This window comes from Pristiophorus japonicus, chromosome 4 (genome assembly GCF_044704955.1).
Source record: "Pristiophorus japonicus isolate sPriJap1 chromosome 4, sPriJap1.hap1, whole genome shotgun sequence".
NCBI lineage: Eukaryota > Metazoa > Chordata > Chondrichthyes > Pristiophoridae > Pristiophorus > Pristiophorus japonicus.
This window is the reverse complement of record NC_091980.1, coordinates 9,552,815-9,570,329: the sequence shown is the minus strand read 5'-3', so window position 1 is coordinate 9,570,329 and position 17,515 is coordinate 9,552,815. Positions and strand designations below refer to the sequence as shown.

Sequence of the window (17,515 nt, the reverse complement as noted above, 5' to 3'; positions counted from 1 at the left end):
CATCCACTGGTTCCCCTTTATCCACCCTGCTCGTTACAACCTCAAAGAACTCCAGCAAATTTGTCAAACATGATTTTGCTTTCATAAAGCCAAGCTTGAAGGAGGAAAGACAGGTAGAGAGCTGGAGAGGTATAGGCAGGGAGTTCAAGCTTCGGGCCCAGGCAGCTGAAGGCACGGCCACCAATGGTGGAGCGATTATAATCAGGGATGCTCAGGAGGGCAGAATTAGAGGGGTGCAGACATCTCGGGGGCTTGTGGGGCTGGAGGAGATTACAGAGATGGGGAGGGGTGAGGCAATGGAGCGATTTGTAAACAAGGATGAGAATTTTGAAATCGGGGCGTTGCTTAACCGAAAGCCAATGTAGGTCAGTGAGCACAGGGGGTGATGGGTGAGTGCGACTTGGTGCAAGTTAGGACACGGGGGCAGTGAGCACAGGGGGTGATGGGTGAGCGAGACTTGGTGCAAGTTAGGACACGGGGGCAGTGAGCACAGGGGGTGATGGGTGAGCGGGACTTGGTGTGAGTTAGGACACGGGGCAGTGAGCACAGGGGGTGATGGGTGAGCGGGACTTGATGTGAGTTAGGACACGGGGCAGTGAGCACAGGGGGTGATGGGTGAGCGGGACTCGATGCGAGTTAGGACACGGACAGCGAGCACGGGGGTGATGGGTGAGCGGGACTGGGTGCGAGTTAGGACACGGGCAGCGAGCACAGGGGGTGATGGGTGAGTGGGACTTGGTGCGAGTTAGGACATGGGCAGCCGAGTTTTCGATCACCTAGTTTACGTAGAGTAGAATGTTTGAGGCCAGCCAGGAGCGTGTTGGAATCGTCAGGTCTAGAGGTAACAAAGGCATGGATGAGGGCTTCCGCAGCAGATGAGCTGAGGCAAGGGCGCAGACGGGCGATGTTACTGAGGTGAAAATAAGCGGTCTTAGTTATGCTGTGGGGGTATGGTCAAAAGCTCATTTCAGGGTCAAATATGACACCAAGGTTGCGAACAGTCTGGTTGGGGAGAGGGTTGGAGTCAGTGGCTGGGGAACGGAGTTTGTGGCGGGGACTGAAAACAATGGCTTCCAATATTCACTACAGCACAGAATGGCAGAGAGATCAAGTGTGTGTGTGGGACGGGGGTGTTTGGACATACAAGAATATACTTACCTTGGAGGCAGTGCAACTGAAGTTCACTAGACTGATTCCTGGGATGAGCGGGCTGTCCGATGAGGAGAGATTGAGTAGATTGGACCTATACACTCTGGTGTTTAGAAGAATGAGAGGTGATCTCATTGATACGGATAAGATTCTGAGGGGGATTGACACGGTAGACGCTGAGATGTTGTTTCGCCTGAGATAGATAAGATTTTTGACTCTGAGGGAATCAAGGGGTACGGGGATCGGGTGGGAAAGTGGAGTTGAGGTTGAAGATCAGCTTAACATCGGTGGCAGGAAAAATAATGGAATCCCTACTAAAGGAGGAAAACAGAAGAATATCTAGAAACCAAAAATATAATCATGAATAGTCAGCGTGGATTTCAAAAGGGCAAGTCTTGCTTGACCAACCTCATTGAATTTTTTGAAGAGGTAACAGAGAGAGTAGACCAGGGTAATGCAGTCGATGTAATTTATCTAGATTTTCAAAAGGCCTTCCGATAAGGTACCCCATAATAGACTGGTGAGCAAGGTCAGAGAATGCGGAGTCAGGACAAGTAGCAGAATGGAAAGCTAGTGGCTTCAAGACAGAAAGCAGAGAGTGGGGGTAAAGGGAGTTATTCACAGTGACAGAAGATGGGTAGTGGTGTTCCACAAGGATCAGTGCCGGGACCACTGTTGTTCACAATTTATATTAACGATTTGGACTACGGAATCACAAACACAATTTCTAAATTTGCGGATGACTCCAAATAGGGTGAGAGTCAATACTGAGGAGGACTGCAACAAATTACAGGAGGACATTAATAAGAACATAAGAAATAGGAGCAGGAGTCGGCCATACGGCCCCCCGAGCCTGCTCCGCCATTAAATAAGATCATGGCTGATCCGATCATGGATTCAGCTCCACTTCCCCGCCCGCTCCCCATAACCCCTTATTCCCTTATTGTTTAAGAAACTGTCTATTTCTGCCTTAAATTTATTCAATGTCCCAGCTTTCACAGCTCTCTGAGGCAGCGAATTCCACAGATCCACAACCCTCAGAGAAGAAATTTATCTTCATCTCAGTTTTAAATGGGCGGCCCCTTATTCTAAGATTATGCCCCCTAGTTCTAGTCTTCCCCTATCAGTGGATACATCCTCCCTGCATCCACCTTGTCAAGCTCCCATAATCTTATACATTTCGATAAGATCACCTCTCATTCTTCTGAACTCCAATGAGTAGAGGCCCAACCTACTCAACCTTTCCTCATAAGTCATCTCTCGAATCAACCCTGTGAACCTTCTCTGAACTGCCTCCAAAGCAAGTATATCCTTTTGTAAATATGGAAACCAAAACTGCACGCAGTATTCCAGGTGTGGCTACAGTTGTACAGGCTATTGGTGAGGCAAGACTTCCCTGCTTTTATACTCCATCCCCTTTACAATAAAGGCCAAGATTCCATTGGCCTTCCTGATCACTTGCTGTACCTGTATACTAACCTTTTGTGTTTCATGCACAAGTACCTCCAGGTCCCGCTGTACAGCAGCACTTTGCAATCTGTCTCCATTTAAATAATAACTTGCTCTTTGATTTTTCTTGCCAAAGTGCATGACCTCACACTTTCCAACATTATACTCCATCTGCCAAATTTTTGCCCACTCACTTAGCCTGTCTGTCCTTTTGCAGATTTTTTTTTGTGTTCTCCTCACACGTTGCTTTTCCTCCCATCTTTGTATTGTCAGCAAACTTGGCTACGTTACACTCAGTCCCTTCTTCCAAGTCATTAATATAGATTGTAAATAGTTGGGGTCCCAGCACTGATCCCTGCGGCACCCCACTGGTTACTGATTGCCGAATGGGCATATAATTGGCAAATGAAGTTCAACACAAATAAATATGAGGTAGTTCATTTTGGTAGGAAGAATAGGGAGGTTACTTATTACTGGGAGGGTGAGAGTCTGGGTGGGGTAGAGAAACAGAGATCTGAGTACAAATACACAAATCACTAAAAGTTGCGACATAGGTTAGCAAAGCCGTAAAAAAAAAAGCAAACCAAGCACTTGGGGTTTATTTCTAGAGAGATAGAATTGAAAAATAGGGAAGTTACGCTAAACCTGTATTGAACCTTGGTTAGACCACATTTGGAGTACTGCGTACAGATCTGGTCGCCATTTTATAAAAAGGATATAGAGGCACTGTTATGTCTTTGGATGCTCTGACAATGACTCTACGAGGCAATGTGTTGTACTTGAACTGTAGTGACCTTAGTCCTTTATTGGTAACTCCAGAGTGAAGATCACACCTGGTGGCCTGCCTTTTATACTCGGCCAGGCACACCTATACAGGTAACCTACAAGTCTCCCACTGCTGTGCCCTCTGGTGGCACATCTTGTGATAGTACCAACAGTAACCATGTAGGATACATGCCACACTGGAGAGGGTGCAGAGAAGGATGATATCAGAAATGCGAGGGTATACCTATCAGAAAAGGATGAACGGGCTCTGTCTCTTTTCTCTTGAAAACAGAAGGCTGAGGGGTGACCTAATAGGGGTCTTTAAAATTAGGAAAGGATGTTCCTCTTGGCTGGGGAGTATAGACCCAGGGGTCACAGTCTCAGGATAAGGGGTCGGTCATTTAGGACTGAGATGAGGAGAAGCTTCTTCACTCAGAGGGTGGTGAATCTTTGAAATTCTCTACCCCAAAGGGCTGTGGATGCTCAGTTATTGAATATATTCAAGACAGAGATCGATAGATTTCTGGATATTAATGGAATCAAGGGATATGGGGATAGTGTGCAAAAGTAGAGTGGAGGTAGAAGATCAGCCATGATCTTCTTGAATGGTAGAGGAGGCTCGGGGGCCCAATGGCCTACATCTGTTCCTATTTCTTATGTTCTTACGTTCTTATATTTTGATAGAGTGGATACAGAGAGAGTGTTTCCACTTGTGGGGAAGAGCATAACGAGAGGCCATCAATATAAGATAGTCACCAAGAAATCCAATCGGGAATTCAGGAGAAACACCGTTACCCAGAGAGCGGTGAGAATGTGGAACTCACTGCCACAGGGAGTGGTTGAAGCGAATAGTATCGATGCATTTAAGGGGAGGCTAGACAAGCATATGGGGGAGAAGGGATTAGAGGGTTACGCTGATAGATTTAGATGAGGAAAGACGGGAGGAGGCTCGAGTGGAGCATAAACGCCGGCATGGACTGATTGGGCCGAATGGCCTGTTTCTGTGCCGTGTATCCGATGTAATCCAATGTAGTGAGCCATCACCTTATTGATGGCGGAGCAGGCTCGAGGCCCCCATGGCCTACTCCTGTTCCTAATTCTTATGTTTATGCGGGACAGGGAGGAATGGTTAGAGGACTATGGATCACAGTAGCATCGCTAAACTAGAAAGAGAGACAAGGAAGGTGATGATAGAGCACGGTTGGAGACTAGAAGTGACAGGAGGATTGGCAGAATGTAAACACTGTGTTTAAAGTCTTTATCAACCTACCATATTATAATTAGTCCAGATGCTCTTCAGTAAGTACCTTTGTTGAGCTGCATCTGCCTGGTTTCGCTGTGTAAACGGGGATATTATATTTCAAATAAATGGACTCTAGTATGTACCCCGTACCAGATGTAGAATGTCCCTGTAATATGACACAAATTACTTTACATCCATTAAGAGCTTAATATCCTCCAAAGATCTCACTGATCCAGTTCGATTTAAATTACAAAATCAGTTCAAACTAGATCTGGAAAAAGATGAAATAATTACAAACTTAACTACTCAGAATACTGTGAGTACATTGTGAAGAGGAAATCAGCGACACCAAGGGAGTGGTACCAGAATAGATTCACCCATTGGTCAGTGGGCCAGGTACCAGGGGAGATCCCTCCACTGCTTATCGGCGATTGGTACCGAGAGATGGATCTGATTAATGGGCAGACAGAGAGACAGTGTGAGACGGGCAGACAGAGCGACAGTGTGAGACGGGCAGACAGAGCGACAGTGTGAGACGGGCAGACAGAGAGACAGTGTGAGACGGGCAGACAGAGCGACAGTGTGAGACGGGCAGACAGAGCGACAGTGTGAGACGGGCAGACAGAGCGACAGTGTGAGACGGGCAGACAGAGAGACAGTGTGAGACGGGCAGACAGAGAGACAGTGTGAGACGGGCAGACAGAGAGACACGGTGAGACGGGGAGACACAGTGAGACGGTGAGATGGGCAGACAGACAGACGGTGAGATGGGCAGACCGTGAGATGGGCAGACAAAGTGGGCCAGTATGTTACCAGAATAACGTTGCGATGTTTGGTTCATATCACCCTCTCAGCACCTCTGATCTGAGGCGTCCCCAGCTCACCAGGTGGGCAATGAAATGTAAGCCTTAATTCCCCCCACCACCTCCACCACTCCATTCACAAGGCTGCCCCTGTTTGAAGTATAAATCTCCCAAGGGCATTTCCACGAAATCCCCAGCACAAGTGAGTGCAACTGTGGCCCACTATCATTCAATTTAGTTATCCTCGCAGATTTGATTTCCCCACCAGCAGAAAACGTTTCTCTCTATCTACCCTTGCAATACCTTAAAAACCTCAATCAAGTCATCCTTTAACCTTCCATATTCCAGGGAATACAGTACAAGCCTAGCTTGTGTAATCTCCCCTCACAATCTAACCCTTGGAGCCCGGGTAACATTCTGGTGCTGCGTTCCTTCCAAGGCCAATATATCCTTGCTGAGGTGCGATACCCAGAACTGTACACAGTGCTCCAGGTGTGGTCTAACCAGGGCTTTGTACAGCTGTAGCAAAACTTCCTCCCTTTATATATTGTAGCTCTCTAGTTATAAAGACTCACATTCCATTAGTCTTCTGGATTATGTTTTATACCTGACTACTACACTTTAATTATCTATGTACATGGCCCCCTAAATCTCTTCCGACCTCCCACTCTTCCTAGCTTTTCACCATTAAAACAATATCCAGATTAATCCTTTTTGGTCCAAAATGGATGACCTCACATTTGCCTGTGATGGAATCCATCTAACAAAGTTTCAGCCACTCACTTAATCTATCAATGTCTCTTTGTAATTTTATGCTCCCAACCACACTACTTACCATACCACCAATCTTTGTGGGCAAAGTTGGATATACGACTTTCTATCGTGTTATCCAAATCATTAATAAATACGGTGAACAGTTGCCAGAGCCTTGTGGGACATCACTAGTCACTTCCTTTCAATTCGAGTACATCCCATTATCCCTACTCTCTGTCTTCTACTGCCTAACCAATCTCCTAACCTGGTCAACCTTAAGAGAAGTAGCGGCAGGGATTGTGGATGCATTGGTTGTAATTTACCAAAATTCCCTGGATTCTGGGGAGGTCCCAGCAGATTGGAAAACTGCAAATGTAATGCCCCTATTTAAAAAAAAAAAGGAGGCAGACAAAAAGCAGGAAACTATAGACCAGTTAGCCTAACATCTGTGGTTAGGAAAATGTTGGAGTCCATTATTAAAGAAACAATAGCAGGACATTTGGAAAAGCAAAATTCGGTCAGGCAGAGTCAGCATGGATTTATGAAGGGGAAGTCATGTTAGACAAATTTGCTGGAATTCTTTGAGGATGTAATGAACAGGGTGGATAAAGGGGAATCAGTGGATGTCATGTATTTGGACTTCCAGAAGGCATTTGACAAGGTGCCACACAAAAGGTTACTGCACAAGATAAAAGTTCACGGGGTTGGGGGTAATATATTAGCATGGATAGAGGATTGGCTAACTAACAGAAAACAGTGTCAGGATAAATGGTTCATTTTTTGGTTGGCAATCAGTAACTAGTGGGGTGCTGCTGGGACCCCAACTATTGAGAAGGTTCACTCGGTTGATTCTGGAGATGAGGGGATTGACCTATGAGGAAAGGTTGAGTAGGTTGGGCTTCGCTCATTGGAATTCAGAAGAATGAGAGGTGATCTTATCGAAACGTATAAGATTATGAGGAGCTTGACAAGGTGGATGCAGAGAGGATGTTTCCACTGATGGGGGAGACTAGAACTAGGGGACATAGTCTTAGAATAAGGGGCCGCCCATATAATGCTGAGATGAGGAGAAATTTCTTCTCAGAGGGTTGTGAATTTGTGGAATTCGCTGCCTCAGAGAGCTGTGGAAGCTGGGACATTGAATAAATTTAAGACAGAAATAGACAGTTTCTTAAACGATAAGCAGATAAGGGATTATGGGGAGTGGGCAGGAAAGTGGAGCTGAGTCCATGATCAGATCAGCCATGATCGTATTAAATGGCGGAGCAGGCTCGAGGGGCCGTATGGCCTACTCCTCTTATTTCTTATGTTCTTATAACATGCCTTGGTGACCCAGCAACGATGTATCTCCAAGTCAGAATGGTGGTTGATTGGTGGGGAACGTTGAGGTGATGGTGCTCCCACAACAGTGCTGCTCCTGTTCTTCCCGGTGGTAAAGGCCACATGGGAGGCAGGTGCTTTCAAAATAGCCTTAACGACTTTCTACAGTGCATCCCGTAGATAGTACTCGCTGCAGCCACGGTCATAGGACATAGAAATAGAGACACGCATAAACAGAACGAAAGATCAGTCGGATATAGTCAGAGATAAAATACAGAGAGACACAGATGGACAGGTGGGTAAATAGATAGATTGTGGGGTACACATTTAAGGTCAGACATACTATATCAGACAGAGAGACGTAACGCAACCTAGCATCAGAACTCTCAGTGTTGCTTCCTATCTGTAGTCAGGTAGTCAGACAGACTGAGCAAAAGCCGGACAGTCATAGACTGGCTGATAAACAGATAGGTATAAATGGATCGACAGAGAAAAACAGATTGATAAACAAACATAGACAAAGTATAGAAAGACAAGTTATAGACAAACTGATTATAGAAAGATTTAAATAGATAGACAAGAGTATTGGTAGAGAAACTCATTATAACCAGACAGAATATAGATAGGCAATTGGATGATAGACATAGGAACATAAGAATCTGGAGCAGGAGTAGGCCACATGGCCCCTCGAGCCTGCTCCGCCATTCAGTAAGATCATGGTTGATCTTCTACCTCAACTCCACTTTCCTGCACCATATCCCTTAATTCCCCGAGAGTCCAAAAATCCATCGATCTCAGCCTTGAATACACTCAAAGACTGAGCCTCCAAGGCCCTCTGGGGCAGAGAATTCCAAAGACTCACCACCCTCTGAGTGAAGAGATTTCTCCTCATCTCAGTCCTAAATGGCCGACCCTTTATTCTGAGGTTGTGACCCCTGGTTCTAGACTCTTCCCAGCCAAGGGTTCTAGACTCCCCATCCAGGGTGAGGCAGACAGACAGAGTCTAGACAGACAAAGGCCCTATTCCTCCTGGACTGAGAAGCAGAGGCTGGATTTCCGGGAAGTCTGGAGTAGATGGTGCCTGTAGTGGTGCGGGTGCCTGCCAACCCGCTGCTAATGAGCTGCCATCAGCACCCTCCACCCCACCCCCCACACATCCCATCCTGCATCATACACCACATTCCCCGATAGGGTCGCAGCGGGCATGATCCCACAATAAGAGGCTGGAACGCTGCCTATAGGATTTCAGGGCCCTCAACTACAGACAGACTATAGCCAGACAGATAAACTATAGCCACACAGACTATAGGTAGACCTGCGAGGACCATCAGCAGCAGGTCAGGGCCTTAAAGGAGGAGCAGCATGGAGCATACTGCAGGAGCTGCTGCAGGAGAGCGACGGCTGTGAAGAGGGCGACTGAATTGTTCGTCACCAAGGTCCAGGTCGCTGATTAGAGCGTGGGCAGGTACAGCAGGAGCGGCGAGGAATCGTGGAGCGAAGTGATCAGGGCCCAGGACAGCCGAGGGCCCAGGGGCAGCACGGGCCCAGCCCACACTGCGACATGTGAGCGCACTAGGTCCGTGCAGGAGAGCTGGTCTCCAGTCATCTTGGGTAACCCTTGCCACTGGACCAAGACCTCGCTCTGTCAAGGCCCGTGTGGTGGCTGGTGTGCAACGGTCAACCCACGTTAAAAAAACCCACGCACAGGCATCTTCCACCCTTCAAGATTTAGTTCGGGATCTGGAATATTAGGTTCTGTGTTGAAACACCTGTGAACTCATCCCTTTTTGGCCTGGAAGCAAGTCATCCTCGATACGAGGGACCGCCTATGATGATGAGACAGGCAGACTGGAGACAGGCAGACTATTAACAAATAGACAATGGACAGAGGCCACAGACTACAGACAGACAGATTATAGACAGACAGACAGATTATAGACAGACTGTAGACAGGCAGAGAGACATAGACTATAGACAGATAGAGACAGACAGGCTATAGACAAATAGACAATGGACAGAGGCTACAGACTATAGACAGACACAGACTATAAACAGACTGTAGACATGCAGACTCTAGACAGGCAGACTAGAGAGGGAAAGGGCGATCGATGTGATGTATTCTAAGGCTATGGACTGTGCGTTCGGTGTGTTGAATGTTGGATCTGTTTCTTCCTCCCGCGGGTAGAGATTTTGCCTATGTAGCGAGCGACAAGGACACGTGCATGCTGAAGTGCCATGTCTTCCACTGTGACACGCCTGCAAAGGCCATCGCCACTGCCCTTCACCAGATGTGCTCCCAGGCAAGTCCTCTTCATTACTTGGCAAGCTCGCCTTTGTTCTGCTTCACCCCGCAATGACTGCAGCTTTCCTTTGTTCCCGTGCAGTGGGCAGCACCCACAAGCCAGCATGTATTCCCCATCCTGAAAGAAAAGACTTGCATTTATATAGCGCCTTTCATGATCACCAGACGTCCCAAAGTGCTTCACAGCCAATGAAGTACTTTTTGGAGTGTGGTCACTGTTGCAATGTGGGAAACGCGGCAGCCAATTTGCGCACAGCAAGCTCCCACAAACAGCAATGTGATAATGACCAGATAATCTGTTTTTGTGATGTTGTTTGAGGGATAAATATTGGCCCCAGGACACCGGGGAGAACTCCTCTGCTCTTCTTTGAAATAGTGCCATGGGATCTTTTACGTCCACTTGAGAGAGCAGACGGGGCCTCGGTTTAACGTCTCATCTAAACGATGGCACCTCCGACAGTGCAGCGCTCCCTCAGCACTGCACTGGGAGTGTCAGCCTGGATTTCTGTGCTCTAGTCCCTGGCGTGGGACTTGAATCCGTAAGGTTCTGAGGGCACTGACTTTCAAACTACATAGCGTTGAACTGGAGTCACATGTAGATCAACCCATACATTACCCGACTGGTTGAATTCAATTACTTAACTTGCCACGGGTGGGATTTGAAGCCGGTTGCTCGTCTAGTTCCATAACCACTGAGGTACCACGCCCATAACTCGGTTTCTTTAGGTATACTGGCTAGCTGTCAGACTTGACTCTGTGGTACTTCTGAGCTAGAAGTTGTGATTTCAAATCCACTCCACAACTTACACACATCTGACATAACATAGGAACATAAGAATTAGGAACAGGAGTAGGCCATCTAGCCCCTCGAACCTGCTCCGCCATTCAACAAGATCATGGCTGATCTGGCCGTGGACTCAGCTCCACTTACCCGCCCGCTCCCCGTAACCCTTAATTCCCTTATTGGTTAAAAATCTATCTATCTGTGATTTGAATACATTCAATGAGCTAGCCTCAACTGCTTCCTTGGGCAGAGAATTCCACAGATTCACAACCCTCTGGGAGAAGAAATTCCTTCTCAACTCGGTTTTAAATTGGCTCCCCCGTATTTTGAGGCTGTGCCCCCTAGTTCTAGTCTCCCCGACCAGTGGAAACAACCTCTCTGCCTCTATCTTGTCTATCCCTTTCATTATTTTAAATGTTTCCATAAGATCACCCCTCATCCTTCTGAACTCCAACGAGTAAAGACCCAGTCTACTCAATCTATCATCATAAGGTAACCCCCTCAACTCCGGAATCAGCCTAGTGAATCGTCTCTGTATCCCCTCCAAAGCCAGTATATCCTTCCTTAAGTAAGGTGACCAAAACTGCATGCAGTACTCCAGGTGCGGCCTCACCAATACCCTGTACAGTTGCAGCAGGACCTCCCTGCTTTTGTACTCCATCCCTCTCGCAATGAAGGCCAACATTCCATTCGCCTTCCTGATTACCTGCTGCACCTGCAAACTAACTTTTTGGGATTCATGCACAAGGAACCCCAGGTCCCTCTGCACCACAGCATGTTGTAATTTCTCCCCATTCAAATAATATTCCCTTTTACTGTTTTTTTTTCAAGGTGGATGAGATGACCTCACATTTTCCGACATTGTATTCCATCTGCCAAACCTTAGCCCATTCGCTTAACCTATCCAAATCTCTTTGCTGCCTCTCTGTGTCCTCTACACAACCCACTTTCCCACTAATCTTTGTGTCATCTGCAAATTTTGTTATACTACACTCTGTCCCCTCTTCCAGGTCATCTATGTATATTGTAAACAGTTGTGGTCCCAGCACCGATCCCTGTGGCACACCACTAACCACCGATTTCCAACCCGAAAAGGACCCATTTATCCCGACTCTGCTTTCTGTTAGCCAGCCAATTCTCGATCCATGCTAATGCATTTCCTCTGACTCCGTGTACTTTTATCTTCTGCAGTAGCCTTTTGTGTGGCACCTTATCGAATGCCTTTTGGAAATCTAAATACACCACATCCATCGGCACACCTCTATCCACCATGCTCGTTATATCCTCAAAGAATTCCAGTAAATTAGTTAAATATGATTTCCCCTTCATGAATCTATGTTGCGTCTGCTTGATTGCACTATTCCTATCCAGATGTCCCGCTATTTCTTCCTTAATGATAGCTTCAAGCATTTTCCCACTACAGATGTTAAACTAACCGGCCTATAGTTACCTGCCTTTTGTCTGCCCCCTTTTTTAAACAGAGACGTTACATTAGCTGCTTTCCAATCCGCTGGTACCTCCCCAGAGTCCAGAGAATCTTGGTAGATTATAACGAATGCATCTACTATAACTTTCGCCATCTCTTTTAATACCCTGGGATGCATTTCATCAGGACCAGGGGACTTGTCTACCTTGAGTCCCATTAGCCTGTCCAGCACTACCCCCCTAGTGATAGTGATTATCTCAAGGTCATCCCTTCCCACATTCCCGTGACCAGCAATTTTTGGCATGGTTTTTGTGTCTTCCACTGTGAAGACCAAAGCAAAATAATTGTTTAAGGTCTCAGCCATTTCCACATTTCCCATTATTAAATCCCCCTTCTCATCTTCTAAGGGACCAGCATTTACTTTAGTTGACACTCCCATTGCAATACTGAGGGAGTGCTGCACTGTCGGATGTGCCACTTTACCCACACATTGTCAAACCAAGGCCTCGCTCATGAATGTAAATGATCCCATGGAACAGCATGGGAGTTGTCCCAGCCAACAGTTATTCCTTGACCAACATCACCAAAACGAATCATTTATCACATTGCTGTTTGTGGGAGCTTGCTGTGCCCACAATGGCCACCGCAGTTCCCTCCATTACGACAGCGACTACACTTGAAAAGTACTTCCTTGGCCGTGAAGCACTTTGGCACCACCTGAGGTTGAGAAAGGTGCTATCTAAATGCAAGTTCGTTCTTGACATTCTTGTCGAGTCTCTTGTCCAATTGACCTCCATCAGTGGGCGAGGACCATAGGGACTGATTAATGACCACTATCAATGTAACCATTTATCTTGTGTGAAGCTACACCATGAGTGTTGGCAGGCTATTCAACTGGGGCGGGGGGAGCATCACAGTCAAGACCAATATAACCTGTACAAGACTAGCACACTCTCTTCAGTGTGGCAGTCAGTTGAGGTTTCTCAGAATCTGTCTGAAAAAACACAAGGGGGGTCATTTCTTAAGAATATAAGAATTAGGAGCAGGAGTAGGCCATTCGGCCCCTTGAGCCTGCTCCACCATTCAGTAAGATCATGGCTCATCTTCCACCTCAACTTCACTTTCCCCCTCGATCCCGATATCCCTTGATTCCCCCTAGAGTCCAAAAATCTATCGATCTCGCCTTGAATATACTCAACGATTCAGCAGCCACAGCTCTCTGGGGCAGAGAATTCACCCTCTGAGTGAAGAAATTCCTCCTCATCTCCGTTTTGAATCGCTGATCCTGAGACTGTAAACCCTGGTCTCGGACATTTAGGCATCAGCACAAAACACGCAATATCAATTCAGTCGCCCGTTTTACATCTCTGCCGATTTTCATATCCATTGATTGTCACTGATAGGAAAATCGGGAAGTATAAATGGGTGCTGAATTAATGTCGCCCGTTTTACAATATTGACCAAAGTCAGAACTACCCCCCATTAACCCCCCCACCGCCCCTCCCCCACCCATTGAATCTTGAGTACAGGTTGAACCTTCCTTATCTGGCAGCCTCGGGACCTGGCCTGTGCTGAATAAGGGATTTTGCCAGATAAAGGGGGGGTCAGCCCGAGGGGGTGGGGGGAGGCGGCCCGAGGTCAGGGAACGGGGAAAGTGTCGGTGGGCCCCCGGTGGGCCGATTGTCAGCACGGCCCCAAAGTCAGGGTTTTTTGGGCTGATGCAGACACGATGGGCCGAATGGCCTCCTTCTGTGGCGTAAATTTCTATCGGGTCAGCCACGTTCTGCGCATGCGGCCCCCGCCTACCAGAATCATGCCGGACGAGGGGTGGTGCTGGATAAGAGAGTCCCGGATAAGTGGGACGGGGGTCCCAACCTAAAAGTCAATAAACTAATAGTGTGCTAACCAAATCTGTACTGTGTCTCGGAATCTGAAACCTTCTCCAACTCATTCCAGATCATGGCGGAACGAGCAATAACTAACGACTCATCGAATATCTCGGGGATGGAGGAGGGCATCTCCCCGGTCGACCTACCGCTCCAAGGTACCTTCAACCTCATGGAGAATCTTGCATTTAACAGAGCTTCCTTGCAGAGGTCGGAAGGTCTACACCATGGTCTATATCGGTCATCACCAACAAAGCAAACCCCCCAAAACCGTGATACACCAGTCATTGAAAGCAAACAGGCAGGTGCAGCAAGCAGTTAGGAAGGCAAATGGTATGTTGGCCTTCATTGCAAGAGGATTTGAGCAAGGATGTCTTGCTACAGTTATGCAGGGCCTTGGTGAGACCGTACCTGGAGTATTGTGAGCAGTTTTGGTCTCCTTACCTAAGAAAGGATATACTTGCCATAGGTGCAGCGAAGGTTCACCAGACTGATTCCTGGGATGGCAGGACTGTCGTATGAGGAGAGATTGGGTCGACTGGGCCTGTATTCACTAGAGTTTAGAAGAATGAGAGGTGATCTCATTGAAACTTATAAAATTCTGACCGGGTTGGATAGACTGGATGCGGGGAGGATGTTTCCCTTGGCTGGGAAGTCTAGAACAAGGGGTCTCAGGATACGGAGTAGGAAATTTAGGACTGAGATGAGGAGAAATTTTTTTACTTAGAGAGTGGTGAACCTGTGGAATTCTCTACCACAGAAGGCTGTGGAGGCCAAGTCACTGAATATATTTAAGAGGGAGATAGATAGATTTCTAGACACAAAAGGCATCAAGGGGTGTGGGGAGAAAGCAGGAATATGGTGGTGAGATAGAGGATCAACCATGATCATATTGAATGGTGGGGCAGACTCGAAGGGCCGAATGGCCTACTACTGCTCCTATTTTCTATGTTTCTAACACAAGCCATGGTCCCACCCTTTCCTATTACATGTCCAGTTTTGGACTTGGGAAAGGACAGTCTGAACACAGTCTAAGACATCCTATGTCCTTGGTTCCTCATTAGGGGCGAGACTTTCCATCAGTTTCGCCTCGCTACTGCCCAGTTACTGCCCATTTAACCGCTGAGATGAAGTATAATGCCCATTTATCGCCCATTTTCCCTAACAATGGAAACTAACGTCCTATCAGCTACCTTACCATAATGCACCAAAAGAAGTTGGTAGGTAGGTAAGAAATAGGAGCAGTAGTCGGCCATTTGGCCCCCCGAGCCTGCTCCGCCATTTAATAAGATCATGGCTGATCTGATCCACTTCCCCGCCCGCTCTCCATAACCCTTTACTCCCTTATCGTTCAAAAATCTGTCTATCTCCGCCTTAAATATATTCAATGACTCAGCCTCCACAGCTCTCTGGGGCAGAGAATTCCACAGATTTACAACCCTCTGAGAAGAAATTCCTCCTCAGCTCAGTTTTAAATCGGCGATCCCTTATTCGGAGACTATGTCCCCTAGTTTTAGTTTCCCCTATGAGTGGAAATATCCTCTCTGCATCCATCTTGTTGAGCAAGTGGGATAGAGTAGACACAAGCAGACTGATCCCAATAGTTGAGGGATATAAAATGAGGGGCCATTGATACAAGGTTAATATGTAATATTACATTTCAAGAAGGATTTGAAAGAGGGCCTGCACAGGACTAAAGAGCTCCTGAGATCAAAGATGAAATCATTTGGATTGTCCATTGGTCTGACAGTAGGAAATGGTGGGGTAGCCAGTCTGTTTTGGAGTTTATCAGCAAATGGTTCTAATCACATTTACCCTCTGTTATGTATATAATGACTCAAAAGACTTGTTACTGTAAACTCACTCAGGTGTAAACCTGGTCCACTTTATTCGTGCCCAAAGTGACTGCAAGACATGATACCAGCACTTATATACCAGGGCCCACGCACACGTGCGTACAGCCCAATGACCTCCGACAGTGGCGCCCCCTGGTGTCTGGTGACCCCAAGCATCAATACATGACAACATCCCCCTTCAAGATCTTAGTATCAATCTCTACAAATTATGACAGTCTGCGGCTTTCCGCTCACGAGTTGATCGTCTCAGTTTAACTCCAGTTCTGGGCGAGCGTTCTGAGTCAGTTATGACTGGAGCCTGAGTAGCCGCTCTGATGGGGGTGGTAATGACCATGTCAGAGAACTGAAAGTGCAGGTTCGATAATGACAGCAAAGTCCTCTGATGACTGAACATTGGTTGTATGGTCACTGATGGCATCTTCCTCAAGCGGTTCCAGCTCATCCGTGTGCCGCAGTTTCACTGATCAACATGTTTCCTGCGTGTTTGCCCATTCTTGAGCATGACAATAAACACTCTGTTACCCTCCTTGGCTGTGACAGTACCGGCGATCCACTTTGGACCTTGACCATAGTTCAGTACATAAACCGGATCGTTGACAGAAATAACACGTGACACAGCAGCACGATCATGATACAGTTGCTGACTTTGACGTCTGTTTTCAATACGATCATTCAAATCAGGATGAACAAGAGAGAGCTTGGTCTTGAGACTTCTCCATCAGTAGTTCAGCAGAGGGAGATCCCGGTAAGCGTGTGAGGTCTTGTCCTATAACTAAGCAATATGTGTGACAAAGGAGTCTGAAGTGAACCCTAAGTTACACGTTTCATACTTTGCTTGAGCATTTGAACAGCACGCTCTGCTTGACTATTAGAAGCAGCTTTGAATGGGGCTGACCTCACATGTTTAATACCATTGAGTTTCATGCACTCTTGAAACTCCAGACTTGTGAAGCAAGATCCGTTGTCGCTCACAACAATGTCAGGCAAGCCGTTAGAAGCAAACATGACACGAAGGCTCTCAATGGTAGCTGTAGACATACTGGATGGCATAATAACACACTCTATCCACTTTGAATATGCATCCACCACAACAAAAAACATCTTTCCCAGGAAAGGGCCCGCAAAATCGATGTGTATCTCGACCGTGGTTTAGATGGCCATGACCAAATACTCAGCGGAGATTCCGCTGGTACCTTACTAAGCTGCATGCAAGTATTATATTGATGCACACATGATTCCAGATCAGAGTCAATTCTAGGCCACCATACATGAGCTCTGGCAATGGCTTTCATCATGACAATGCCAGGATGAATGCTATGTAGTTCACGTACAAATTTCTCTCTTCCTTTCTTGGGCATAACAACACGATTGCCCCACAGTAGACAATCTGACTGAATGCACAGTTCATCTTTGCGACAGTTGTAAGGTTTGGTCTCATCACACATTTCCATAGGTATGGCAGACCAATCACCACTGAGGACACAACGTTTCACAACTGATAAAATAGGATCATGACTGGTCCAGATCCTAACTTGTTGAGCAGTGACAGGGATACCTTCACTCTCAAAAGCATCCATTACTAACTAGATCTGCAGGTTGAGGCGTCTCCATATCTGGTGTGGGCAAAGGCAGATGACTCAGTGCATCGGCACAATTCTCAGTACCCTGTCTGTGACGAATAACATAATCATAGGCAGACAGTGTCAAGGCCCACCTCTGGATATGGGATGATGCATTGGTATGAATACCTTTTGTTACCTTTCTGAAAACAATGAAATG

The 17,515-nt window shown here is 46.8% G+C and overlaps 1 protein-coding gene across 1 annotated transcript in view; it reads left to right on the top strand.

Annotated features, from left to right (window-relative positions):
• The window catches only part of apbb3 (amyloid beta (A4) precursor protein-binding, family B, member 3), a 75,875-nt gene that overhangs the window by 41,222 nt on the left and 17,138 nt on the right, over positions 1-17,515 (top strand). Inside the window, exons 7-8 of the mRNA XM_070877161.1 lie at positions 9,668-9,782; positions 13,951-14,038. Of these exons, the coding sequence (XP_070733262.1) occupies positions 9,668-9,782; positions 13,951-14,038 (203 nt within the window). The remainder of the gene's footprint in view (positions 1-9,667; positions 9,783-13,950; positions 14,039-17,515) is intronic.